We start from the raw sequence: 26,319 nt of genomic DNA, 5'->3' as shown, positions 1-26,319 counted from the left end.
TCCTTGCTCTTAACATAACCAGAGAGAGTTTGCAACGCTTTTATTAATAAACCTGAAGAACTTTGCTTGGCGGGGAAAAAATTGCTGAATTTACTAAGAGAAAATACTGTTTTTCTGTAGGACTCAAGGTGGAGTCTATATTCATGGTGACAGACTGACAGTCACTTCTCCAGTGCTAATGTGGGTCAAGGTATGAACAAGCTGTGTATAGTTCGACTTCTGCCTTGCTGTTATTGAAATGGAAATGTATTCCAAGCAACAGTGAAACTCATCATTCAAATCAACAGAGTCCTTTTGCTTGTATTCCGTTTCTTTTAAATGTTATTCTGTGTCTTTGGTATGCAAATATTGTTATCAACAAACGTAGTGGAAGTTGCTAACATTTTGAGGTGTTTTTTTTTTTTTTTTTGTTTATTTGCTCACTACTGCTACAGCATTGTATGTGTGATTAATCCTTTCCCAACTTTCCCTCCTTTGAAAAAAAGACTATTCTTTTTTCCCCTCGTCTTGTTGTTTCATATGCAAAAGGGGCAGCTGTTGATTAGCCTAACTTAAATCTGTGGTTTCGTGGCATCCAGGTTACTTGCACTGTTTTTTTAGAATAAGCTTTGCTAACCAATTAATGTCTCAAATGGGAAGTGGTTAAAGAGCAATTTATTCAGTGATTCCCAGTCACTGACTGCTGTTCATTTTGAAATACAACATTCTTTTCTATTTTAAAAGGAGGCCTTCCTTGCTTCTGTGCAGATGCTGCAACACTTGCTCTCACATGGTACTATGTAAATTTGCCTTACTAGTGTGATTTGAATAGTTAAGGTATTTGAAAGATCACAGAACCCCCAGCTGGTGATCCACAGTAGTTAACAAAGGTTTGGTAAATTTGCTTGTGGTTGGTCTTTTGAACCATGATGAATAGGAACGGTTGTAATTATTAAATTAATAATATGATGATATAGGTGTATGATGTTTCTTGGGAAACTTTGAAGTCTTGCAGTGGTCTGTGTGTCAAGATAGTCTGGGAGATGCTGATCTGAATGAGACTACGTAAAGATAAATTAATTTTTGGTTTTGAACTTCAGGTAAATGTGGCAAGAAAAAAAAACTAACTTACATGCTTAAAGTGCTAAAATTCACTCAAATTAGGCTTATATTACAGAGACTCAGAGTTTTCAGCTGACACTGGGGTCAGTGGTATTGAGGACACCTCACATCTTGTAGGTTGGGGTGCAGGGTGCACCCCATTAAGATTTCAGAGATTTCCAAAAGTAAGAACAGACAAAGACAATCCCGCTTTATGTCTGGCACTCTTAGAAGTGGCTTTTTAAGGAATTGGAATTCTTTAACTCTTGCCTCTTATTTAGGTTTCAAAGAATGGATCTTTGTGATTCAGCTTATTTAAAGATCTTTTTTTTTCCTTGTGTGATTCAACTTTTCTTTTATGACTTGTACTTAATAAATTAATTTATGCAGCTTCTTGAGAAGTCTGTAGTCATTAGCTAATTTTTCATTATCTGCCAATGAACTCTTATCAGTGATGACATGAATTTACTGTTTAATTCCAGAGATTGTGAGTATGCATAATTTGATAGCTCGTTACAGTCATTTTTGATTCTGTTTGTTCTTGTAGGCTCTGGATATGATTTTGGAAAAGATGAAGTCTTCGGGCTTTAACTTCTCTCAAGTCAGAGCTTTGTCTGGTGCTGGCCAGGTTAGTTTATTTAAAAAAAATAATCAATCTTACTATATTTCTTCAGTAGAGTATAAGGCATAGTGATAAATTTAATTTAAAGAATTGTATCGCAGATGACCATAATGTGACATCGAGTAAGACCAGAACTTCTATATAAGCATCCATTAAAAGACACGTTCCTCAGGGGAACTTAAAACCTGAATCACACAAAGCAATCACTCGTGGGAAGTGGGAGTGGAGGATGATGTCTACAGTGCAGTTGCTTAGGTTAGTATACTGCATAACTACTTGGTTTCCTGTTGTTTAAATTCTTGTGTATATACAGATTCTGAAATGACTGGGGTAGTGTTGAATTTCGGCGTATCCAGGTGCTTGTGGAGATGGGTTAGAAAAAATAGTGAGGAGCACAGTTTGCTAAAGGCATAGTAACATCCTGTTGAGCACAGGATTTGTTGACTAGGATAGAGATTTGCCCAAGAACAACACAAAACAAATTATGATAATCTTTGATGCAGAAATGACAAAGATGCTGCCATGATTTAGCCTATAGTGCCATTTTTCTGAGCTTTATACATCCCATCCTGCCATTTAGTCAGTTAGCCAGTCTCCTAGTACTCTAGTGAAACAAGGAAGTCTTATAACTTTCACAGATGATATTCAGGGTGAGGACAGCACCAAAGCGATAGCTAATTCTGACACATGAGGTTTAGGTTATTCATCTTGATATATCTGGGACTAATTAATCAAAGCTCTTGCTTTGATCTCCGTGTTTCATTGACTTCAGTTGAAAGTCTGAGCAAAGTGTCTGAAAATCAGAGCCGGTATCAAGGCTCTGTTATGAATTCTTCAGTGGAACAGAAGTTAGGGACTGCCAAGTAACCCCAGCTTACTCAAGTGAAAAAAGGAAATGCATTTCCAGATTGCCCATACTCCCTTTATTTTACCCATCCTCCAACAAGTTGGGGGTATCAACTTGGTGCTATATTCACACTCTTCTGGGTAGGACAGATTCATTTAGTTGCCCCCTTCCAACTCACATTCTCTCCCTTTTCTCTTCGAAGAACCTTGTCTTTACACCGCGGATCACTGCGCAGGTGCACTGATGTGCCAGTGTTTATCCCAAAGAAGGGACAAACTTGGTCTCAATTGTCTGCAGAAATGGCAGAGAGATGTGAAATACAATCTGGGTGACACTGTGGTCAAGTGCTCTGTGCTGGAGGGGTTCTGTGTGCACTTGGTGTCGTCAGAACTGGATGGTGCTTTGCAGTTTGCCTGGTGTCCTGCAGGGGCATAACTAGAGATGCCTGGCTTGAGGAAGCTGCCCGAGAGACGGAGCTGAAATAACCTTCTCAGTATTACGCTGTCTGTTAGCGGTGACTGGGGCAGCCAAGTAACTGAAGAATCTGCGCTGAAATAGCACAGACCTAACAGTCTTGACCGTGGAGCCCTGGCTACAGCTCGACGAGTCCTCAAAGTATCTAGTGCCGTGGATTAGCAGTATAAGCATTGTTCCCCCACTAGAAGTTACTATAGTTCAAAATCATCATTGTCTCCTGACTCGTAAATTTTCTGGTTTAGCGTATACTTTGTTCAATCTTAGAGAGTCTTTTAATGAGGTACTTGATTTGAAAAGGTGCGTTTTCTTGGTCCTAGTTTGGAGAGAGTTCTCTGTTCCTTGAAGTTTGAAATTCAGATCAGGATGTGAACTTTGTGGCTTGGGAGGGCATCTTCAGCTTCTGTTTCTTTACTTTCTACAGCAACATGGGAGTGTGTACTGGAAGAAGGGAAGCATACAAATTTTAAAGAATGCATCATCCGAACTGCCTTTACATCAGTCGCTAAAGGTAACGTGCATGAAAGAGCTCTGAAGGGAGAGCTACACTGTCCTTTTCCTGATCCTTACGCATTGCTGTTCTCCTTGCAAACCTTTCCTCTTGTTTGGCTGAGCTGCGTGCCCCTGCAGCATAAAGTGGAGTGTACTGGTTATTCCTTCAGCTCCAGGGCTTTTGGCATTTTGTTTTTTCCCGAGTGACAGTATATACTGCTTTAAAAGCTTACAGGTGCCAGTGGGCGTCCCAGAATCTTTCTGTGTCAGAGTAACAGCCTGTTTGTTCTTTTATGAAATGTAATATTGTTGTAAACAACCTGTAAATATCTTAATTTTTTTTATGTTTGTATTAACAAATAATTGTGGTTAAAAATACTATTGTACCTGAGTTTCCTCGCGGTGCTTGCGATTTCATTAGAAAATATTAAAAACCAAAAGACCAGTTTATGCTTCTCTCTGAAAGGATGGAAGTGTAATGCTGTGTGGGCACAAACACTTAACAAGTGCATTGTTGAGGCTCAGTATTTTGTATGTGTGTGGCTGGTAAGTTTTGAACGCAGACTCGACAAACTTTTCTTTAAAAAGAAAAGTAGGGGGGAATCAGCTTTCCTTTTGAAGACCTTTACCTCCCTTACTTCAAGATCAGAGAGGACAGTTCTATGTTGAAAGTAGATCAGTTACACAAACATCTCCCTAAGTGATTAATTTTGGAAGTATCTCATCTGTGCAAAACTCATGGAAATGGAATTAAAATGCTTTCTGGTGATGTACTAAGCCTCAGTTGCATTTCGAAATGGTTATGCCAGTCGTTACAGAGAAATCTGTTAGCAGAGCTGCAGAAAGATAATCTGATTGTTTAGAGAGGAGTTCTAAAAGGTGGAGTTCAGTTCTAAACTTGTATAAAAGGGCCCGGGGCTTTGGGCTTTGGCTACCAAAGGCGTGTACTGAGACATCGCGCTGCAGGGTATGTGAAGGACACGGCGTGCGTCATTTTATGCCAAGTAACAGCAGAAAAAGCTGTTCGCACCCTCTGGTGTGAAGTTTGGGTAACTGACCAACATTCGGCCCAATATCTGCTTTCCTGTAGTTATCGAGAGGAGAGCAGAAGGCAGGTCAAAGAACTGAATTGTGAGCTGACATGTAGGTCTGCTGTATTGCCATTACTCTGGCAGGGACTTCTTAGAGATGAGACTTACTAATAAAGGATACTGTTCGTTGCAGGCTTGTTTTTCTGTCAGGAACAGCCCCATCTGGATGGATTCTAGCACAGCTTCCCAGTGCAGCGCGCTGGAGAAAGCCGTGGGGGGGGCACAGCACCTAGCGAGCATCACTGGATCTCGAGCCTACGAGGTAAGGAGTGGATGGGAAGAGAGTCCTCAGCGGTCTCCCGACAGAAACAATTCTGCCATTACGGTGGTGCTACAGCCATTGACTATGAAAGAGTTTTTGAAGAAACTCCAACGGTACTGTGCTTTGCAGTGGTCTCACAAAGGAAGATGTGGAGATTTTAAAGTGAAATTGGGCAAACACCAGAAATTTTGCCGCAGGAAGCAGCGGGGGTGAACTGTTGCATTTGGCCAGTGGTTCCAAAATAGCGTTTAGTGGCCATGCTTAAGGTCTCGGGGCCTGGTTCTCCCCTGGGCGCTCCTATGCAGCCAGATTTCCATTGGGATGGCAATCCAGTTTGTGTTACAGGTTTACTTGGGGTTATGAGCCCCCTGTTTGCGGATCACTGCTTTAGGTCACTTCTGCGATTAAAAGATGGGCCTTTTAATGTCCCCCGAAGGCTAACAAGCAGCTGTTGACCTAAGAGAAGTGAGTTTCAGAAGTTCCGGACGCTATCGGAGAGTACCCTGTCACTCGTGTCCTCTTCCTGGCTCTTCCCTCTCTTGTAACTGTGACAGTGAGCTCTGGAGCGGGAGCAGGGCTGCCCTCCAGGCGACTCAGCACCTGGCTACTCTTACTGGTGGGTCAACAGAATAAGGCTCGAACCTCCTAAATCGCCGATTCTGTTTTTGAATCATCGTGCAAAAGGTTTATGGCCAGTGATGAAATCAGACTTTGCATACCACTAACGGTTTATTTTTAACTCGCTAAAGGTTAAGGTTTCAGTGTTAGAAGTTTTCTGTTATTTGATGTAATACATGGACGAAAAATAATTATTCTTACACCTATTATTAGCCTGTGCTGGAGTTGCTTCTTTGAGTATGAAACTTCTTGCTTTGCTCCCAATTCGCCCGCCTCGGAGAGGTACAGAGGTTGGGTAACCTAAACCTTTTCAAGGATTTGAAGGCAGCGTTTGAATTGTGCTGGTTCCTGTGCACAGAATAAGCGTGATTCATTCCATTGAACTGTCATTTCTGAAATGTAAATTATGGATCGTAATGCTTTTTCACATGCTTTTTTTTTTTTTTTTTTTTTTTTTTTTTTTTCAAAAGGTGAGCAAAATTCTCATAATGAGGCTATGCGTTATAGCCTGTTTAGTGCAGATTGCCTGCTGTGCACTGACTTTCATCATGCATCAGGCAAATTAAATATCCAAAGTGCAATGTGCTGAACTCATTACACAGAGTTAATGATTATTGACTCCATTTAGGGTTTGTGTTTCTAAGCATTTGCATTTCTTTCTCAGCGTTTTACAGGAAACCAGATAGCAAAGATTTACAGCCAGAATCCCGAGGTCTACATGCAAACTGAGGTTGGCTCAACTTCAATACACTTATTGGAAAACGCAGTTGAAAATCTTTTAAAATTAATTTTGTGGGGGTGTCAGACTTTTTTTGGTAAAGAGTGTTTTGATTCTTATGTTTGGTTTTAAGATTAAAATCGAAAATTTGATTATTTTATTTTTGGTTTTGTTAAATTATTAGTCGTTGGGCAGATAAAAATTGGGCATCAGTCTGATCTTGCATGTTTCATTTAACAAAGCAGGCTCCATCGGATCTTACCTTTGTGGAAGCAGTTTTAAAAAAACAGACTTTCATTTGGGTGGTAATAAATTGTATGTACAGCAGTTGAAACACAAACGGGTAATTAAGCACAGAGTCGAAACGTTCACACTTGGAGCTGGCTCTCCGCGTGCAGAACTGCGATTGCTCTGCCATACAAAGCTGGCGCCCGTGCGGATGTGCGTGGGAAAAAGCCTGCAATTGATTCTAGACTCTTAAAGTAGGTTTTTCCCTTGAGGAGGTATTTTGATTCTGTCGTTACAAATGAATTGCACTGGGTAGTTGGTTTCCTTCTGATTTTTTTAATTTTGAGAAATCGGTTTGCAATTCCATTACTGTTTCAGTTTGAGCCTGCATCTAGCTGTGAGAGAGATGCCATGGCTTGAAGCAAGGTGAAAACTCCATGCGCATATGATGTAAATGAGGGAAGGGCCCCTGTCTTGTGATTAGAATATGCCAAACATCTGGACCAGTGAAGTCAGGCTGCTCGTGTTTCTGTATTGCTGCAATTCTTGATAGTATTGATCGTAAATTTTTTTGTGGCTTTTAAAATCGGACCCTTTGGAGACTTCGTGGGGAAGTGAGTAGTACAGTTGAGACTGTGTATTTTGTGGGATGATGCTTTTTTTTTTTTTTTCCATTTTTTCTTTCTAGGTATATGTTCTAGAACTTTACACTAGTAAGCGATGGGGCGAAACAGAACACTAATACAGTCTGATCATAAGCTTAAGACTAAATTTGGAGGAAAATGCATTAGTGGAGGGGAAGCGGATCCGTGGAACTGTGAACTAGTCAGACCAAGCTCATGGCTGGTTGTGTTCATGGCACCTGTTAGCAATCAAGGATATGCCATATGTTGTGTTCGTGCACAACACCTCTATGCCAGAATTGCTCTTGGGGAAACCTCGGGGAGTACTTAGCAGCTCAGCAGTCTCAATGACATGTGGAAGGTGGATGTTTTTCCTTCTCTTGGTCAGCTTGCTAAACTGGCTGATTCACAGTTTAACTTCATCCTTTTCCTTCCATTTCAGGCAGCTAGTGCCCGTTTGGGCACCACGGAAGGTAGGCCTTCATTATCTAAGCACAATGTGATATATTCTTGGGGAGAGACGTACGAAGAGCAAGTGCATCGTTAAGTTTCCTGGCCATTATAACCACCCCTCAGCACTCTGTCTATAGTCTGTCTTTGAATGCTGTGTGAAGCGGTGGTTTTGTGATCATTAATAAAAAAATGTGTCGCTGCTGGTTCACTCGACTGGTAGAAATTTGATTTGGATTAGTTATTGGGTGACAATCATATTTCTTGTGAATTAGAGCACACAGTGAGAAACTTGTCAGCTTTTACGCCAGCTTCTTGGGAACAGAGAACACCTGATCCTGCAGAAAGCTTGGTGGTAGCCAGTTAACTTGGTAGTTTGTCTAGCAGACTTGAAGTGGAAGCACGTTTGTGTGGGATCAGTGTGTTGTGCCGTGTGGCCGGGGCGTTTTTGGGCCGGTATTAGAAGCCCTCCAGCTGGATTTAATGCGTTGTTGGAACGTACCCTGAGGCAGAGCTGCAGGTAGTGGTTCAGGTCAAAGCTGATTGTTACCAGCTCCTGGGAGTAACTCCTGGGAGGTCTGGGGTCTCGGCTGGGAGGAAGGTAAGAGTTCACGTAAAGGTGCTGGCAGAGCTTTGCCAGGGCTGCTAAAAAGCTTACAGACTCGCGCTCTGGGTTGCCCAGTGCGTGGTTTCTGGGCATTTCCCCTGATGTCACCATACAAGGGGTGGTTGGTTTTGGTTTTTCCCCTTTAGTAGGTGTTTTTGCTTGAAATGAGATTCTGTGATACACCGAAGTTGTGAATTAATTCACGATAACATAGAGTATGCTGGTATACTCGGTGTATTTTCCGTGTTTCAGAATGCAAAGCTCTTAACAGCTTTTATGGGGTTACTTTTAGATTGATATCTGCAGTATTACTTAAGCAGTAAGATAGAACTGAATAATCCTTCTAGGTGTATCTTTTTTTTTCTTTGTGCTTTCTGTGCCTAACATTAAGCATCTATTAACATTTGCTGCTTCCAGTTACTTAATCATTTACTTTTTTTGAAGTGAATACTGATGGGACTCACTATCTCACACTCTTTTTTTTTTTTTTTTTTTTTTTTTTTATTTTCAGAGAATCTCTTTGGTTAGTAGTTTTGCGGCTTCCCTTTTCCTAGGAGCTTATGCACCTATCGATTACAGTGACGGTAAGTGGGGGCATTTCTCGTGGTAACAATTCAACAAGGAAATTTTCCTTTCCATCCCCACCTTACATAAAAGGGGGACAGGGTCTGTGCTACTTATTTTCAGTCTTTAATGACAAGTAGATTAGATTTTAAGCTAAGTTACTCCTTTCCATTTGTTGATACTCCTGATAGTGCTGTCACCTGTGCTTATTTATCCCCATCATACTGATTCCCACTTCTACAAAATGGATCCACAGAAAATGTTCTTCAATGAAATTGTACCTTTCTTCATTGCTCTATGATGTACAAAGGAATGTTGAAGTCACAGAATCACAGAATCATCAGAGTTGGAAGGGACCTCTAGAGATCATCTAGTCCAACTCCCCTGCCAAAGCAGGATTGCCCAGAGCACATCACTCAGGACTGCATCCAGGCGGGTCTTGAACATCTCCAGAGAAGGGGACTCCACCACCTCCCTGGGCAGCCTGTGCCAGTGCTCTGTCACCCTCACCGTAAAGAACTGTTTCCGTGTATTTGAACGGAACTTCCTGTGTTCTAACTTGTGCCCATTGCCCCTCGTCCTGTCACTGGGAACCACTGAAAAGAGCCTGGCTCCATCCTCCTTCAACCCACCCTTTAGATACTTGTATGCCATAATAAGGTCTCCCCTCAGCCTTCTCTTCTCCAGGCTAAAGAGTCCCAGCTCTCTCAGCCTTTCCTCATAAGGGAGATGCTCCAAGCCCTTAATCATCTTAGTTGCCCTTCGCTGGACTCGCTCCAGCAGTTCCCTGTCCCTCTTGAACTGGGGAGCCCCAAACTGGACACAGTATTCCAGTTGTGGCCTCACCAGTGCAGAGTAGAGGGGGAGAATGACCTCCCTCGACCTACTGGCCACACTCTTCCCTGTGCAGCCCAGGATTCCATTGGCCTTTTTGGCGACAAGGGCACATTGCTGGGCCATGGATAATTTACTGTCTACCACAACCCCCAGATCCTTCTCCTCCGAGCTACTTCCCAGCAGGTCCGCCCCTAACCTATACTGGTGCTTTGCATTCTTCCTGCCCAGGTGCAGGACCTTGCACTTGCTCTTGTTGAACCTCATTAGGTTCTTCTCTGCCCAGCTCTCCAGCCTGTCCAGGTCACGCTGGATGGCAGCACGGCCCTCTGGGGTGTCAGCCACCCCACCCAGTTTGGTATCATCAGCAAACTTGCTGAGGATACACTCTGTCCCCTCATCCAGGTCATTAAGTATCTATTTAAAAGCATGAAAAAGTTGTGGATTTTTTAGCTGGACTTCGTAGTTCTGACGTTTGTTCTTTGGTTTTGCTGGTTTAACTCCGAGTTGCGCAGGATGTGAACAAGGTGTTTTTCCCCTGCCTAACTGGAGTATGGGTCTGCAACAGAAATATCATCTCAAAATGAACCAGAGAAAAAAGCATAAACCAAGCAAAACAATCCTAAACTCAGTTAAAAAATATTTTAACCTTCCATATCTCTCTGTTCATCATAACGAAGACAAAAAAGCGACAAGGCTAGTGTCTCTCCTTCCTGTTGTGTGTTATCTCAGTTATCCAGCCTTTGAATGGCAATTTTAAGTGGCAATTACAAAGGAAACCATTTTCCTGGGAGCTGTGCTGTTATTTCTAAATAGCGTTTTTGATTCCTGCTCTGAAACTTAGAGAAGATGTATTTCAGAGCCGAAAGGTTAGATAACAAGGCTCTCTAAGGAGATTTTGCATTCTAGAGCCACAGTGGACACCCATCTCTTAAGACCAACTCATTTTTTTCTCCTTTGTTGTTCAATGAAAGCTCGTAGGAAAAGGCATGACACCTCAATTTTAGCTAATGGACAACTTATTCAATATCAGATCTCCCACTTATACTTGAGACCTTAAAAACTGCAAGGCAATCTGTGCTTGTTTTGCAGCAGTTGTGAGATTGTTACATCTATCTTCTGGTCCTGTTCTGTTAGCCGTGTATTGTCACTGCTAAATTTGTGTGTGTGTGTGTGTCATTTGCAACAATAACTATTTGGAGATTTGTACTTTGCTTCTCAGTAGGCCCAAATACAGAGCACTTCAGCCTCTTAATAACCCACAGAACGAGCTCATGTCCTGCATTTCAAATAGAGATGATGAGATCTGCAGGGTACTTTTTCTGATAAAGAATTATGTTGACTTGTTATTTTTCAGTGAGAGTGAAGTGTTAATTTTGATTCAAATGTTTAAAAATATAAGCATTAAAAAAGCTATTGGTTGGGTTTTTTTCTTCTTTTTTTTTTTATAAATCCATGCTGCTTCATTTTTGGAACATGAAAATTTCTGTATTTGGTTGAAACCCAGAACATTTTAAACTAAAGAAAATGAAAATTTGCTTCACTGGATAATTTTCTTAGAAAATGTATTGCGTCTTTCAAACAGCTCTAGGAGAGCCTTTTCTGTTACACCTCTGGATATTTATGGAACTTGAATAAATGTTATCTACTGTTCAGAGCATGTAAAATTATTAAATCTTTGTGTGAAAAAAGATAAGAGAACTAAGCAGGATGTTATAGTTCTCTTTACAAGACAAAAGATTTTTCGGCATTGTAAGCTATATTTTGTCTTGTTCGTTCTTTTCTTCTGCTAAGATAATGAGAGAGAATTCTAATTCCAGTAAGAAAATATAATTATAATGTATGCAGTAGTTATTTGGATCCAGCTGAAAAACTTGTTTTCTTGTCATTTACGATTTCTTGCAATTCACTTGATCTTTTACATTGCACCTGTATATTGTAGTTTAAGATGCATCTCTCAAAATAATATTCCGATAATAGACCTATTCTTCATTTCTGTAGGTTTAACTTCAGGTCATGTTGTCTTTAAAAGACCCTGTCAAATTGTTTAGCTCTGCACAATAACTTATCTCTTTAAATTTGCAGGTTATTGTAGGAAATGTGCTATTCAGTTTCAGGATTTTTTTTTTTTTTTTTTTTCTTTTTAAAGGTCCAATCTTGTAAGGTTCAAATCACTCCTCGTGAATGGCTGAGCACCCTGGCTGATTGATTTTAAAAAAAAAAATCCAATTACATTCTAGTGGAATGAAGAATGATTTTCATTTATATTGTGCAGATGTTAAAAGTAAGATACATTTGGGACCTAAACAACTTGAACACTTGAGGCATTGTTTCTTTTAGAAGACACCTTAAAGAACAGCTATTCAGCTCTTGACCTAGAGAAGCTTTATCTTTTGAAATGCTTTTCTAAGAGCCTTAGGCAAATCATAGCTTAGCATACTTGTTTTTGTTGTTCTATCAAACAAGGATGCTTTGAACTGGAGCCTTTGCAAAAGGAAGCTGGTGGGCTGAATTTCCTCCTCCTGTAGCTTGCGTGGTGTCAGTAGAGTTACTCTGCTTATGATTTTAGCTCGCTGAAAAGGCAGTCCGGAGTGCCGTAATAGAAGCACTTAACTATTTGTAAATGTATGCAAATATTGATCTTTAGTTTGCTGATTAACAGAACCAGTTAGCCTGCATTGTTTGGTGCTTGTAACGAAATTGTTTGGTGGTTTTGGTTTGGTTCCTCCCCCCAGCATTGAAGCCCTTATACTTTCCTATATGTAGTAAATATTAGGAAGTCCTGATTGGGCTCCTGGCCATTTTAGGTTAAAAGGCAGTGATGCTTGCGGTGAAATACGGAATCCTATTTCCTTACTAGTCCATGGCCTTGGCTATTGACCTTTGGAGTGACAAGCCAAAGGGGGCTGCCTTTGATTTTTTTGTTTGTTTGTTTGGTTTTCCCCCCCTTGGTTTTGAGATTATTACTTATTTAATACATTAAACTCAGCAGTGTAGATTGTCACCAGAGAGGCTTGAGTTAGGAACTCACTGTGCATCACTCCCTGTATAATGAAAGGGGAAAGAGAAGCCGTTTCAGGGAGCGTTTGGCTCTGCTTTCTGTTTTCCACTGACTAGAGAGTCTCATGCGAGTGCCCACAGTTGGGTCGGATGAGTCCAGGCCAACAGAGTGATAGTTCTTGTAAAACAGTTGTTTCACATCTTTAAAATAAGTTTCTGAGGGTGGGGTAAACTAGCTCATCTTTCTTTTTTTCAGGTCATATTAAAGTCTTTGTGCAACTGTATCAACTGGTTAATAAACTGAAGCGTTGTTTCTGTATGATATAAACTTAGGCCTTTTCAGTTATAAAGGTTAGTGTTTTTCCCGCTTTATGCAGAAAAGGTTGGACGCTGTCCTTAAGTCTTGCAAAATTGCATTGGAGGATACTGGTTAATTGTTTTTCTAGGCTTGCGGGAGGGAGAAATGATTTAAAAAAAGAAACAAAACCACAGAAAAGGACAACTAACCTTTCTCTAGTAAAGTTCCTGTTTACCCAGTTAGCAACAGAAAAGTTAAATAATTTAATTTAGCAAAGAAGTTCTTGGCCTTTTAAATTAGGGACTTTTCCAGGAAAATTTCTAGATTTATGTATTTCCTCATAGAGAGCCACGTTATGCCTGAGAGCTGCTGACACCCTCTGCCTCCGGGAAGTGCAGACAGCAGTGCGGGGCTCAGGTTACCCTGGAAGGACTCCATTTACCCCTGGAAGGAGGGGATGGCTGGATTTAAGAGCGGTCTCATGCAGAGAACTGAGAAGAAGCTGGAGTAAATCTTGCCATCTTTCCTGTTCTGTGGGTGGTGGCGATTTTGACAGCAGAATAAAGACGTGTACCTTTTGCTTGTGGGAGGCGTGTTGCACTTTGTGCTCTGTCATATTCCTGCTATTGCATCATGGGCCACGTAAACCAGTGCGTAATTTAAGTGTGTTTAATTTTTCTGAAATTGGATTGATCAAATTGCATATATTTAATTCTATTTTATATGTTATTAAGTATAATCCAAATATCCTACTGTTTGGGTTGGTAACACTGTGTGAAGCACTAGGTCCAGGCCTTGCTGATGGTGCTTAGGACTGCACTGCACAAATAGATACTTTATTTATAAACATTATTATATTCATTATGAAACCTATGTGAAAAAGGCGGCTGGGAATTGATGGGGCGGTCTCATTCGTGCGTGCGTAACCAGCAGCAGTGTGTGCGTGTGGAGCGTGCGGCAGGAGTGTGCCCTTCTCCAGAATTAAGAGCGGTGCGAGAGCCTTGTGGTGTGCTGGCCGAGATGTGGGTTGCATCCCTTCTTTTCTTCGGTGTCCCAGAATCTCAGGCACAGTCTTCCACACACACTGCAGGTTGGGTCAACTTCGCTGTCTTTGTGTTTTAAGAAGTTTAAAGATGTATTGAATTGAAGTAAATTTCAGGTTTTCCACTGTACTCAGCTGAGAATGCGGCTGTGTTTCGGGGATAAATAAGTCATGGGCTAAACAGCCTTTGAAACGAAAATCTTAATCTAGACTAAGACTGATATGTCCCTGAACAGTACTAACCAGAAACACATACAGATTTTTAAGTTTAATGAAATGTGCAATTAAAGGAATCTTAGAAACATAAGCAAGGGATGTGGAGTGTTATGTAGGTTTCAGTTGGGCTGTTCAGCATTTCTGAAAATCATGGCTTTGGTATTCAAAGCTGGACTCTCCAAACTAGCTTCAAAATTAAAGGCTACATTTGAAAATTTGACCTCTTGCTTTTTTTATTTTTTATTTTTTTTTTTTTTTTTACTCCTAAGCCTTTATTTGGTCATCTGAAGAAGGAACCATCGATATGGAGGAAGATTAGTCAACATGGATTTAGATGCTTTTATGATACTCTAAAAGTAGTGTAAAGCCATAACACCCAGAGGGCAATTTCTTCATTGGTAGGTCTCATGTGAGCATGACACATCTTCAAATGACGTTGCTGCATCACCTTTAGGTAGTTGTAGTGAAGTCTTTGTCTAAGGTGGAAGACATGGTGATGAGTTGATTGGGAGGCATCCGTGTTCTTTCTTTTGCTCCTGATTTGGGAATAACTGAATTATCTAGTGCAGAGTGCATCAGAAAAGCCTTTTCTGCTGCCTTTACAGGGAAAGCTATCCAGAGGCTGAATCGTCAATATCCTTTATGGTTAGAAGAGCTGTAAACATTCTCTTTGAATGTAAAATGGAGCCAGGCTCTTGTCAATGGTTCCCAGTGACAGGACGAGGGGCAATGGGCACAAGTTAGAACACAGGAAGTTCCGTTCAAATACACGGAAGGACTTCTTTACGGTGAGGGTGACAGAGCACTGGCACAGGCTGCCCAGGGAGGGGGGGGAGTCCCCTTCTCTGGAGATTTTCAAGACCCGCCTGGATGCAGTCCTGAGTGATGTGCTCTGGGCAATCCTGCTTTGGCAGGGGAGTTGGACTCTAGAGGTCCCTTCCAACTCAAACTCCGTGATTCCGTGAAAATAGGCATCCATAAATTTTCTGTTGCCTGTAACGAGGTGGAATTTTCTGATACAGTACTGTCTTCTCTTTAATGATATATGCCTCTTGTTTTGGTCTGTCTTGTAGGTTCTGGTATGAACTTGCTGCAGATTTGGGAAAAGGTGTGGTCAGCTTCCTGCCTTGATGCTTGTGCACCTGGATTAGAGGAGAAACTAGGATGCCCTGTACCATCCCACGCAGTCCTGGTACGTGCCTGTCTAGAAGAGTTGTAAGCAACAAATAGAGCTTTGTTCTGAGGGTTCTGCTAATAGTACTTTCTTGGAGTGTACTTGTGCGTGCACTCAAGTGTGCGTGCACAGACATCCGCAGAGCTATGCTGCTTGATTTAATATTTCCAGGCGTGTTGTGAACGTGTATGCCAGAGCAGAAACAGACGTTTTTGAAAAGCGAGTGGTAGCTGGTGTTTGTCGTAGCTTTCATCATTGGCCACCTTTGGATTCTTGCATGCCCTGGGCTATGATGAGAAAACTTTTGGTAGATGCTCCGGTGACAAGAATCTTTGGGGTCCCCCTTCATGCCCACAAACACCTGGTCACTGCAGAACTGTGCACGGTATTTATTACTGCAGAAACAGAGCCCGACATTTGCATTTCTTGACAGGGACCTTGTTTTAAATTGTTTGTAGAGTTAATGAGGTAATCTTTGTGAATAATTTGGGATATTTAAAGCTCCTCCGTTTCTGTAGCATAATGGTGAAATCAAATCAAGCCGCGCATCTCTCAGAGTAGATGAATTTAGTCGTACTACCCAGCACAAAACGAGCTATTGCTTTTGCTGTTGCACATGTAAGAGGGTGTAGATACCCATCACCTGATCCATCTGAATTCAGTGCTGATCTTCGGAAATGGAGAGGAACGTATAAAAAATCCTTATAGATGTCCTTGTATTTTTTATGGATAGTTTTCTTCTGTTTGTTTTTTTCTATGGCGATCAAATGTGGCTTAAAAGAATACAGTTCTTGACCCTTAAAATAATAGGGGTCATATTCCAGCATTTGCTATTGTGATGTATATTAATGTTGTGTTTCCTCTTATGTTTGCATTGAATTTCTAATTTCTATGTATTAATATTCATGTATTTGTGCAAAATAGATGGTTGTGTTTATGTTACTTGATGTGAATAATGGGAGGGAGACCCAAAGCTAAAATGCTACTATTTACTTAACCTATTTCAAAGTCTAATCAGAGAGTATTTCTGAGGTTCCCATGAACAAAAAAAAAATGGGTTCAAAATCTTTAAAATATTAATTCATACCTTAAATACACAGAAATTATTATTACAGCTGCTTTTGTTTTTTTTTTCGGTTCTGTGTTACTACACGTTGTGTCTTACATTGTAAGATTACTTTCCATTTTTTTGAGCTTTTTTTCCCCTCTCTCTTGCTTCCTTTCCTTAGGGACCCATTTCTCCATATTATAGTCAGCGTTATGGGTTTAGCCCGGACTGTAAAATAGTAGCATTTACAGGAGACAATCCAGGTGAGATGATTAAATGTATAAGATTCAGTGAGTATGATTATGTACATACTGAAATTCTAAATCAATCTTATTGATTCTCAGATGCTTCCTATACAGGGAAAGAATTTTGTGTTTATCAGCATTAATACCTTTTCCCAACAGCCTTCCATCACTGGTTCTTCTGAGGTATAGACATCTGGGGTAAGCTGGGTATGACAAATGAATTCTCTTTTGCTTAGTAATTAGAGGTGACTTCATTTGCCTCTTGATAACTTCAGTGTTGCTTTGCCTGCCCTTAAGAAACTATTTTTACTATGAACTGCTGATATTTTAACTTAGAAAATATAAATTTTAAAATTGCTGTTGTATCTTTTCAAACAATAAAGGTGGAGGTGGACCTCATAGGCTTTCTCTAATACTTAGAGCTGTCCTTTTGTCAGACCGAGAGATCTCAGCGTAAGGGAGGGTGGTAAGTTAGGGTTAGTTTTTTGAATCCCGGAGACTTGTTTCAGTGTAGAGCAAAGTCATCTGTTTCTCAAGACTGTGAAAATAAAATACTTATCTGTATTACAGTAGCGTATGCAGGTTTGAATCAAAAGGGAGACTTCATCATGGTATATTTTTACATTCATATTCTGGGAGATGGTTAAACTTTGCATTTCCCAAAAGCCCAATTTTTCTTTTTGAGATTAAAATCCAGCTTAGTCCAATAAATATGCGAGGGGTCTGATGTAAGTGGGAGTGTTTCTCCTTTAAAGTGTGTTGTTAAGTAAGGGTCCACTGTATTTAAAACCTGAACACGAAAAACATCAGAGAATCATGTGGTTCTGTAGTCCTTTGCCTTGAACGTTTTGATTGTGTTTAAAAATCACTCCCTCACCCAAACGCTTTGTCCATTTTTTACAGTGTATAGGCCAAGGCCATCATGAGCATATTTGCCATTTATATTGTACTTTGAGATGGTGAATATGATGTATTATGATGTCTTATGTAACATGCTATAGTTGAGTCAAATGAGTAACATTTTATCTGGTATTCTGACTCTTTCAGCATCATTGGCAGGGATGAGACTTCAAGAAGGAGATATTGCGGTAAGTCAAAACATACTTCCGGAAACTGTCTGTATTCCCGGATAAATGAAATAGATGAAATGTAAAATAGCTGCAGGTCATCAGTTAAATTTATCTGCTAGTGTTGATTTTCTGTATATTGGATTCTCACTGTTTTATTTCTATCAATCTGTATGCTGCCTGAAAGATTTTAAGTAAACTCTTGTGACTATTTTTAACTAATGCTCCAGACATTAAAACCTAAGTCTCCATCTAGTATGTATTTCACTGGTGTGACAACCTAAGTCAGAGCTAGCTTCAACACGAATCCAATTGACTTAATGTGTAATTTAAAAACAATTAGTGGTAATAACAAATGGTTTTAATTTAATTTCTGTATTGCTTTCCGTGCACATTGTGATAACGCTTCAATTATTTTTTTTTTTTTTTTTTTCCCTTCCAGATTAGCCTTGGCACAAGTGACACATTGTTTCTGTGGATCCAAGAACCAACTCCTGCCTTAGAAGGTCATATCCTCTGCAATCCTGTTGATTCTCGAACATATATGGCACTTCTATGGTAATATCATTAATTTTTTTGTACATCTGGGATCAATAACATATATTTCTTTCTCTGTGTTAGCGTTTTTTTCTTTTGCAAAATGATAATAAATGGAACATTCAGCATTCTGTACGGTATATGGCAATCTATTGCCGAAACATTTGCATCAACATTATAGCATTCCTATTGTTTAATTTGAGTAACTGAAACTGCAGAGTTGTGGAGGATAAATTCTCATGGCAATAAAAAGCTGAAATTATTTTTATGTATACATAGAGCCAGTTCACTATGAATCTAAGGTAATACATTTAATGTACACGAGTAACAGTCTTCTGAAAAGACAATAATGTGAAACGACAGAAGCATGACCAGGCTGTATAACTTCTGCGCTCTTCTAGTGGTCCACAGGGGACGTAACAGGGCAGGTGGAGATTCCCTTTTCATAGAAGACTATAATCAATGGTGTTCAGGGACATATTAGGCCGTGCATGTGGAAAGTACTGAGATCTCAAGAAGCCTGGTTGAGAGAATGATCCTCATGGTAGCTTTTGGCTGGTACGGTTTGGGAACTGTTTGGCCCCTCGCCAGCCGAGTAGGTGGGAAGATGGCCTGAAGCTGTTTGGCCCTCACTGAGTAACTGTAATCAGTGACTGTATTCAGTTTCCCAAACGGGTCATAGTATTTAGGCAAATATTTACAGATAATGTGCAGATAAGTTTTGTGTCTAAATCCCCTGCATTGTAGGTGCTTGTAACTCAAAACTTCAGCAAAGCTCAAATCTGCCCTTTAGCTGTAATGTTGAGTCTTACCTGTACAGTAACAGGATACTGTAGATGACAGTGGCAACAGTGTTCTTGAAGTTGAGTTCAAAAGCATGACGTCAATTGGAAGTTACTGAGATTCATAGTATGATTTCCCAGCACTTGGTGTTTTTTCTTTTTTTTTTTAAGTTTGGCATTCAATTTTCTCATTTTCCCCAATATTTTTCCCCACTGTTGCTGTGTGTAAGAGCTGTGTAAACAAACTGTTTGTAATAGAAAAGGAGATGCTGAGGCATTTTTTTTTTTGAATAACTGTTAATACTGCCACTCTTTTGCTGCAGGTTAGTACGCGCAGCAGCCCAAACCTGCCTTTCAGAACACAGGATATTTCTGTAGCTGTGCAGATATAAAGAGTTCCTGTTCCCTCTGCCTAGCAATTTCTGCCCCGTCACTCACTGCCCCTTTTGCACCAATGCCCCCGTTTTAATAAAATAATGGAGTTAGTAGGGAACTTACCTGGGTTAGTAGAAAAAGAGTGCCTGAGCTACCAGGCAACATATTTGTACAGAAAACTTGAGTATCTTCAGCTGCTGCTACCGAGTAAGTTCAATGATTTCCTTGCCCTATTTCTGAATATTTCTGTGCCTTTCCTGCTGAGTTGCTCTAATAACTCTGTGCTGGAGAGTATTCAAACTGCTTTCATAGAATTGCCTAGGTTGGAAGGGACCTTTAAGATCATGGAGTCCAACCATCAACTTAATGCCAAAACCACTGCTAAACCACATCCCTAAGCGCCATGTGTACACGCCTTTTAAATTCCTCCAGGGATGGTGATTCAGCCACTGTTACAATGCTCAACAACCCTTTCTGTGGAGAAATTTTTCCTAATATCTGATCTAAACCTCCCCTGGAGCAACTTGAGGCCATTTCTTCTTGTCCTATTGCTTCTTACTTGAGAGAAGAGACTGACACTCCCTCCCCACCCCCCCCACCCCTCAGCCTCCTTTTCTCCAGGCTAAACTACCCCAGTTCCCTCAGCTGCTCCTCATAAGATTTGTGCTCCAGACCCCTCACCAGCTTCGTTGCCCTTCTCTGGACACACTCCAGCACCTCACTGTCTTCCTTGTAGTGAGGAGCCCCAAACTGAACACAGTACTCGAGGTGGGGCCTCACCAGTGCTGAGTACAGGAAGGCAATCACCACCCTAGTCCTGCTGGCCACACTATTCCTGATACAGGCCAGGATGTCATTGGCCTTCTTGGCCACCTGGGCACACTGCCGGCTCATATTAAGCCGGCTGCCGACCAACGCCCCCAGGTCCTTTTCTGCTGGGCAGCTTTCCAGCCTCTCTTCCCCAATCCTGTAGCGCTGCATGGGGTTGTTGTGACCCAAGTGCAGCACCCGGCACTTGGCCTTGTTGAATCTCCTACCGTTAGCCTCAGCCCAACAGTCCAGCCTGTCCAGATCCCTGCGTAGAGCCTTCCTGCCCTCCAGCAGATCAACACTCCCACCCAAGTACTGAAATGCCACATCACATCGGCATGAGAGACAACTGTAGGCACCTGGTGAATCCATGCCTGGCACTCAATGTACACCCGCTCATCAGCAACAACGTTCTCTGCACAGCACAAGGCTGATGAAGTATGGGTAGGTCTACACAAACCCTACAAGTCAGCAAGCTCTAACTTAATGTCGGAGACCCCTAACCCAACAGCACTAACATTTTCCGGGTATTTGCAGGCAAAACTTTGTCGAAGTAAGGACAGATTTTGCAGGAGTGTTAGTCACAGAGGAGACGAAGGAAGTGAATGGGTAAAGGGTGCAAAGACCATAAACATTGAAGAGATACGTATTTTACAGCATGGCTTACTGGCTCCCGACCAGGACTGTGCAGATGCAGCTGTGGTGCTTTCCTTTGCCAGATTGCAGCACAGAGCTCGACCTCACAAGTCTTACTGGACCCAAGCTGGCTCCATGCTGGCACCATGCTCCTGGAATGACAAATGCAATGTAGAGACACTCTTGGTCCAACTTGCAGTCATTTCACAATGATTTTTTTTTTTAGCGCTGTGTCAGAGTACTTCTCTGAGGAGATGCCTTAGCTGTTCAGAGGTAGCCTGGATTTGGCGTGGCCTGCCAGACTGGATCTAAGCTGACTCATTGGAGAGACGTATACCAGCATCTCTGCACTGCGTTCCTCAACATGTCCTGCAATATCTGTTTTCCCTCTTATCTAGTTTTTTCTCTCTCTCACAATCTTTCGTTATGGAAAGAGATGATCTTTTAGCTTGCCCAGCTGTATTCAGCTAATACAATTAACACCAATATTGAGTACAACAACACATTTTAAAAAGCCTTTAAAGGTCTAGAGCCAAACGTTTTGGAAAATGCATATGATACGGTTGTGTGTTTCAGTTTTAAGAACGGCTCTCTGATGAGAGAGAGGATCAGAGATGACTGTGCTTCAGGCTCCTGGGATGAATTCTCCAAAGCCTTATCATCTACTGTTGCTGGAAACAACGGAAACTTGGGTATGAGCCTTAGCAGTGCTGGGTTTGCTTAGACACGTACTTCAGAGGGATTTGTACCTGCTTTTTACTTGGGTCATGATAAAGGCCAAAAATTAAGTTAACTAGAACAAGGGAAATTCCTAACGCGTGCTTAGAAATGCTCTGTTGGCAGGCTGTGTTGTGATAGTGTGTTCCTTCAGTATTCACTAAATAAGAAAATTATATTTATGGAGCTCTCCTGGTCATTGAAAGGGTGTTAGTAACATCTTACCTGTAAGATGTTTAAAACCAGTAATTTCTGAAGGTGGCTTTCATTAAAGTTTGTTTCCTTTTCCGAAGACTCCAACCAAGTGGATTAAGTAGCTCCATATTATTTCTTTCTTAACCTTCAATGGTTTTGATCTCTAAACATAACTCTAGAATCTTGTTCATGCGTGTGAACAAAGCAGTAATGTCACGTGATACCCAGATTTCCTGCGTTTTCCTGAATGTATGTCACAGAGTCATTTCATCCCTGTTCTTCCCACATTATGGTAAGTGAATGAAACGAAACAAAATATGATGATGGAAATATTTAAAAAATATTAATAAACCCATGTACTTGAAGTTTTACATTATTTTCTTTCCTACAGTTTAACATTTTACAAGTGTAGTGTATAGCTCTGAAATGTTATTGAAAGGTCAGCGTATGTGTAATCAAGATTAAAATTTAACCTTTGCAGAGCTGGATTTGAAATTGTCACTGTCATCCTAGATCTGAATTGATATAAGTAAAATTAAAACTGTAGGTAGCAAAGTTTTAAAAAGTAAATATTTAAGCTATAGAAGACTTCACTCCTTACGAAGGTGAATTTAAGGTACAGTTTCTTGACACTGTGAGGTTAGCTTCATTTTTAGAAGCTCTGTTATGTGGTCTGTCAATTCCAGTCTCTGTGGGATACTAAAATGACCAGAAGTCTCTTTTCACTAGAAGACAAATCTATTCGGGTGTTTCAGAAAATGGGAAGAAGTTATTCCAAAACCCAAAAGTCAGGCACTTTAGACAGTATTTAAAAAAAAAAAAAAAAAAAAAAAAAAGGAAGTTGATGAAAATATTGTTACTGATTTCAAGGATATCAGGACACTGCCTTAAAGTTTTAAAATTTGTATGATAGTGTATTCACTTGGCTATTTCAGTCCCTGATAAAATGGGTGTTTCGTGAAAGTCATCCTCAATAACCTGTATGCTTGGATAACCTCTGGGTATGCATGTAGAAATCCAGTAATCGCCGTAATCTGAATTCCCGAGGGAAGCAGAGTAAAGTAACTGGTTAGAAACCCTCCTTTTTATCGCTTGTTCGCCGCCCTCCCTGTCGTGTGGGAAGATGCCCCTGCGGAGGTTTGGAGATGGGGAGAGGCAGCTGCTAGGGCGAGGTTGGGATAATGGGCGTAACGGGGGTAGCAAATAGGGAAGGAGGAGTGGCGGACAGAGGAGGGTCCTGTTACGTCTGAGAAGGCTAATAAAACCAGCGAGTTGACTTGAAGACCTCTTCTGGCGGATTCAAGGTGGCAGCAGGGTCAGAAAGGAGACTTTGGGATATACATCCCTTGGCAGGGCCTGTGTTATCTCTGACCCACAGTGTTGCTAACAGGCAGCTTTTCAGAATGTTTTACCAAAAGCATTACGTGTGCTAAAGCACAGTACTATTTTTGTTTTTTCTTGGCTAATAATAATAGGGCTGCTAGGGCAGCATGCTCTCGTTCCAAGTCTCGAACCTTAGAAACTCACCTTAGTTTCTTAGCTATTCTGTTCAGTTTTTCTGTCCTCATTTTCTTTTTTTTGTCTTCTTTCTTGAATATCTTTTCTGACCAACCCTTCTTGCCATCAACACAAAAGAAATCTTTTTCAGGCGTTTTGTCTAGCTGTCTACAAAGCATTACTGCATTTCTTCAGATCTCGTCAAAACTATTCAGAGACAGCTCTGCTTCATGACTTAAAATATCTGATGTTCCCTAATAAGCTCATGAAATCTAATGCAGCGCATGAAGTGTTCCAGCATTCCTGTACTCTTCTTCCTAACTTACCATTTTTTTTTTTTTTGTGTGTGTGTGTTTTTTTTTCTTTCCTTTCACCCTCACATATGACCCACTGAAACTATTTCTGAAATGTGTTATATATAATCTATCTTACTTGCATGTATGTGTGTTCTGGTGGATGTGTGCTCTTTTCACAGAATGGTCAGGGTTGGAAGAGACCTCTGGAGATCATCCAGTCCAACCCCCTGCCAGAGCAGGGTCACCTACAGCAGTTGCGCAGGATGGTGTCCAGGCAGGTTTGGAATGTCTCCAGTGTGGGAGACTCCACAACCTCTCTGGGCAGCCTGTGCCAGTGCTCTGCCACCCTCAAAGAAGTTCCTCCTCATGTTAAGATGGAACTTCCTATGTTCAAGTTTGTGCCCATTACCTCTTGTCCTATCACTGAGCACCACTGAAAAAAGACTGTTCTTATCTCCCTGGCACCCTCCCCTTAAGTATTTATAAGTATTGATAGGATCCCCCCTCAGTCTTCTTTTCTCTGGACTAAAAAGACCCAAGTCCCTCAGCCTTTCCTTGTAAGAAAGATGCTCCAATCCCCTAATCATCTTAGTAGCCCTTTGCTGGATCCTCTCCAGCAGTTCCCTGTCCTTCTTGAACTGGGGAGCCCAGAACTGGACACAATACTCCAGATGTGGCCTCACCAGGGCAGAGTAGAGGGGGAGGATGACCTCCCTCGACCTGCTGGCCACACTCTTCCCAATGCAGCCCAGGATGCCGTTGGCCTTCTTGGCCACCAGGGCACATTGCTGGCTCATGGTCATCCTGTTGTCCACCAGGACTCCCAGGTCCCTTTCCACAGAGCTGCTCTCCAGCAGGTCAGCCCCCAACTTGTACTGGTGCATGGGGTTATTCCTTCCCAGGTGCAGTACCCTACACTTGCCCTTGTTGAATTTCATTAGGTTCCTCTCTGCCCAACTCTCCAGCCTGTCCAGGTCACACTGAATGGTGGCACAGCTCTCTGACGTGTCAGCCACTCCTCCCAGTTTAGTGTCACCAGCAAACTTGCTGATGGTACACTCTATCCCTTCATCCAGATCATCGATGAATATATTGAACAGGGCTGGACCCAGTGCTGACCCTTGAGGGACACCACTCGTTACTGACCTCTGACTAGACTCCATACCACTAACCACAACTCTGAGCTCTATCTGCCAGCCAGTTTTCAATCCACCCCACTCTCCATTCATCTAACGCACACTTTCTAAGCTTGCCTGTGAGGATGATGTGGGAGAGAGTGTGGGACTTCAGCTTTGCTGGTCAAGGTAGACAACATCCTCTGCCCTCACCTCATCCACCCAATCCAGTCACGCCATCGTAGAAAGCTATCAGATTAGTCAGGCATGACTTCCCCTTGGTGAATCCACGTTGACAACTTCTGATAACCACCTTCTCCTCCAGATGCTTGGAGAAGCCTTTTGTAGGCTTATTGTTTATTATATTGTTTGGATGCCGAGAGCCAGACATGCTTAAGAGCCACCTTTTTGAAAACTGAAAGTAGTTAAATTTGATAAATGTATGGGCTGGAATTAGTTAAGAAATAGGCTTTGTGGTGACTCAAATGTCTTTCCTAATACGCGATAAACATTTATTATCGTTTTAGCTGTGTGCTGAAATAAGATTCCGACTTTGGGCTTGGAGCAAACGTGACAGTCTTTAATGTTCCTTGATGCAGGTTTCTACTTTGATGTAATGGAAATTACTCCTGAAGCAGTTGGGATTCACAGATTCGACAAAGACAACCAAAAGGTAGTGTTTGGGGTTTTGGTTGTTTTTTTTTTTTTTTTTTTTTTTTTTGGTCTTGAGATACTTTCTTTCAAGTTTCATTTCTTGCTGCAAGTCCTTGGGATGATTTTTATAAGGAGGAATTTGGTTTGTAGTTTGAGAGTATCTACAGCGCAAAGTCTGAACTAGAACTTATATGGTATTTTTCTGAGGAAATATTTCCTTTACTGGAAAATGTGAATTTACTGAAACCGACACTGTTTTTGAAACAGGATTAACTTTAAGCTTATTGAGAGCTTAGTACACTTACATGACTCAGTCCCCATCTTCTAAGTTTCAGACATACAGATAAGGATGTGTTGAAACTTTGGGCTATAATATTTTGTCTTTTATCTTGCTCTAAATGTGTACGTGAAGTAAAGACCTAATTTTGCTGTCCTGCATGTCTTGGAGTAACCCACGAGCTGCATAGTGGTATGTGAGTAAACACAGGCTCAAGTCCAATTGGAATTAAAATAGAAATTATGTTATGGAAAGAAAAGTTCTTTGTATCTTTTTTTTTTTTTTTTCTTTTTTACTTCTGAGGAATGGATGTTGTTTAAATGTCTGGCTTCCTGGGTGGTACTGAAACTCAGCAGATGTCTTTGATCAATCGTGCCTCCCAGTCGATTAGACCTCACCGAGGTGAAGAGAGACTGATACGATCTTGTGTTTGCAGTGCAGCACTAGTCTCTTAAATGCTTGCTGTTTAAATGAATGCTTAATCACTTCTAGCTGCTATACAAGTTGTAGGTGCTTATTGTCGTGCGTGGAAAAACTTCGCTTTTTCTGCAAGGTTCTTTGTAGTTGTTTGTAGTTCAATATTTTCCTGCTCCTCTTGCCTTTATCGTATTCTGGTTGACAAAAGGACAGAAAAATGTTATATATAGCAACTAAATAAATTAATGAAAATAGTATATGGTTTCACTTTTGTGCAGACAGAAATAGATTTAGACTTTTGTGACATTGCTTAATGCATCTGAATTTTATCTACTTGCTCTAATTTTATATTTTTGAGATATTGATTCTTAAGCAGCCTTTGGTGCTGAGAAATGCATAGAGAAGGCTTTA

General features: G+C 41.1%; 1 protein-coding gene across 1 annotated transcript in view; it reads left to right on the top strand.

Moving 5' to 3' along the window:
- Positions 1-4,757: 4,757 nt before the first annotated feature.
- Positions 4,758-26,319, top strand: part of XYLB (xylulokinase) — an 82,140-nt gene continuing 60,578 nt past the window's right edge. Inside the window, exons 1-9 of the mRNA XM_082479037.1 lie at positions 4,758-4,868; positions 6,151-6,216; positions 8,624-8,696; positions 15,140-15,258; positions 16,470-16,551; positions 17,581-17,621; positions 18,043-18,158; positions 21,317-21,432; positions 25,160-25,233. Coding sequence (XP_082335163.1) covers positions 4,773-4,868; positions 6,151-6,216; positions 8,624-8,696; positions 15,140-15,258; positions 16,470-16,551; positions 17,581-17,621; positions 18,043-18,158; positions 21,317-21,432; positions 25,160-25,233 — 783 coding nt within the window. The 5' untranslated portion in view covers positions 4,758-4,772. The remainder of the gene's footprint in view (positions 4,869-6,150; positions 6,217-8,623; positions 8,697-15,139; positions 15,259-16,469; positions 16,552-17,580; positions 17,622-18,042; positions 18,159-21,316; positions 21,433-25,159; positions 25,234-26,319) is intronic.

The sequence above is a fragment of the Vanellus vanellus genome, assembly GCF_965231255.1.
Source record: "Vanellus vanellus genome assembly, chromosome: 2".
NCBI classification, from domain to species: domain Eukaryota; kingdom Metazoa; phylum Chordata; class Aves; order Charadriiformes; family Charadriidae; genus Vanellus; species Vanellus vanellus.
Note: the sequence above shows the minus strand (reverse complement) of the source record. Positions and strands in the feature narration are given on the sequence as shown.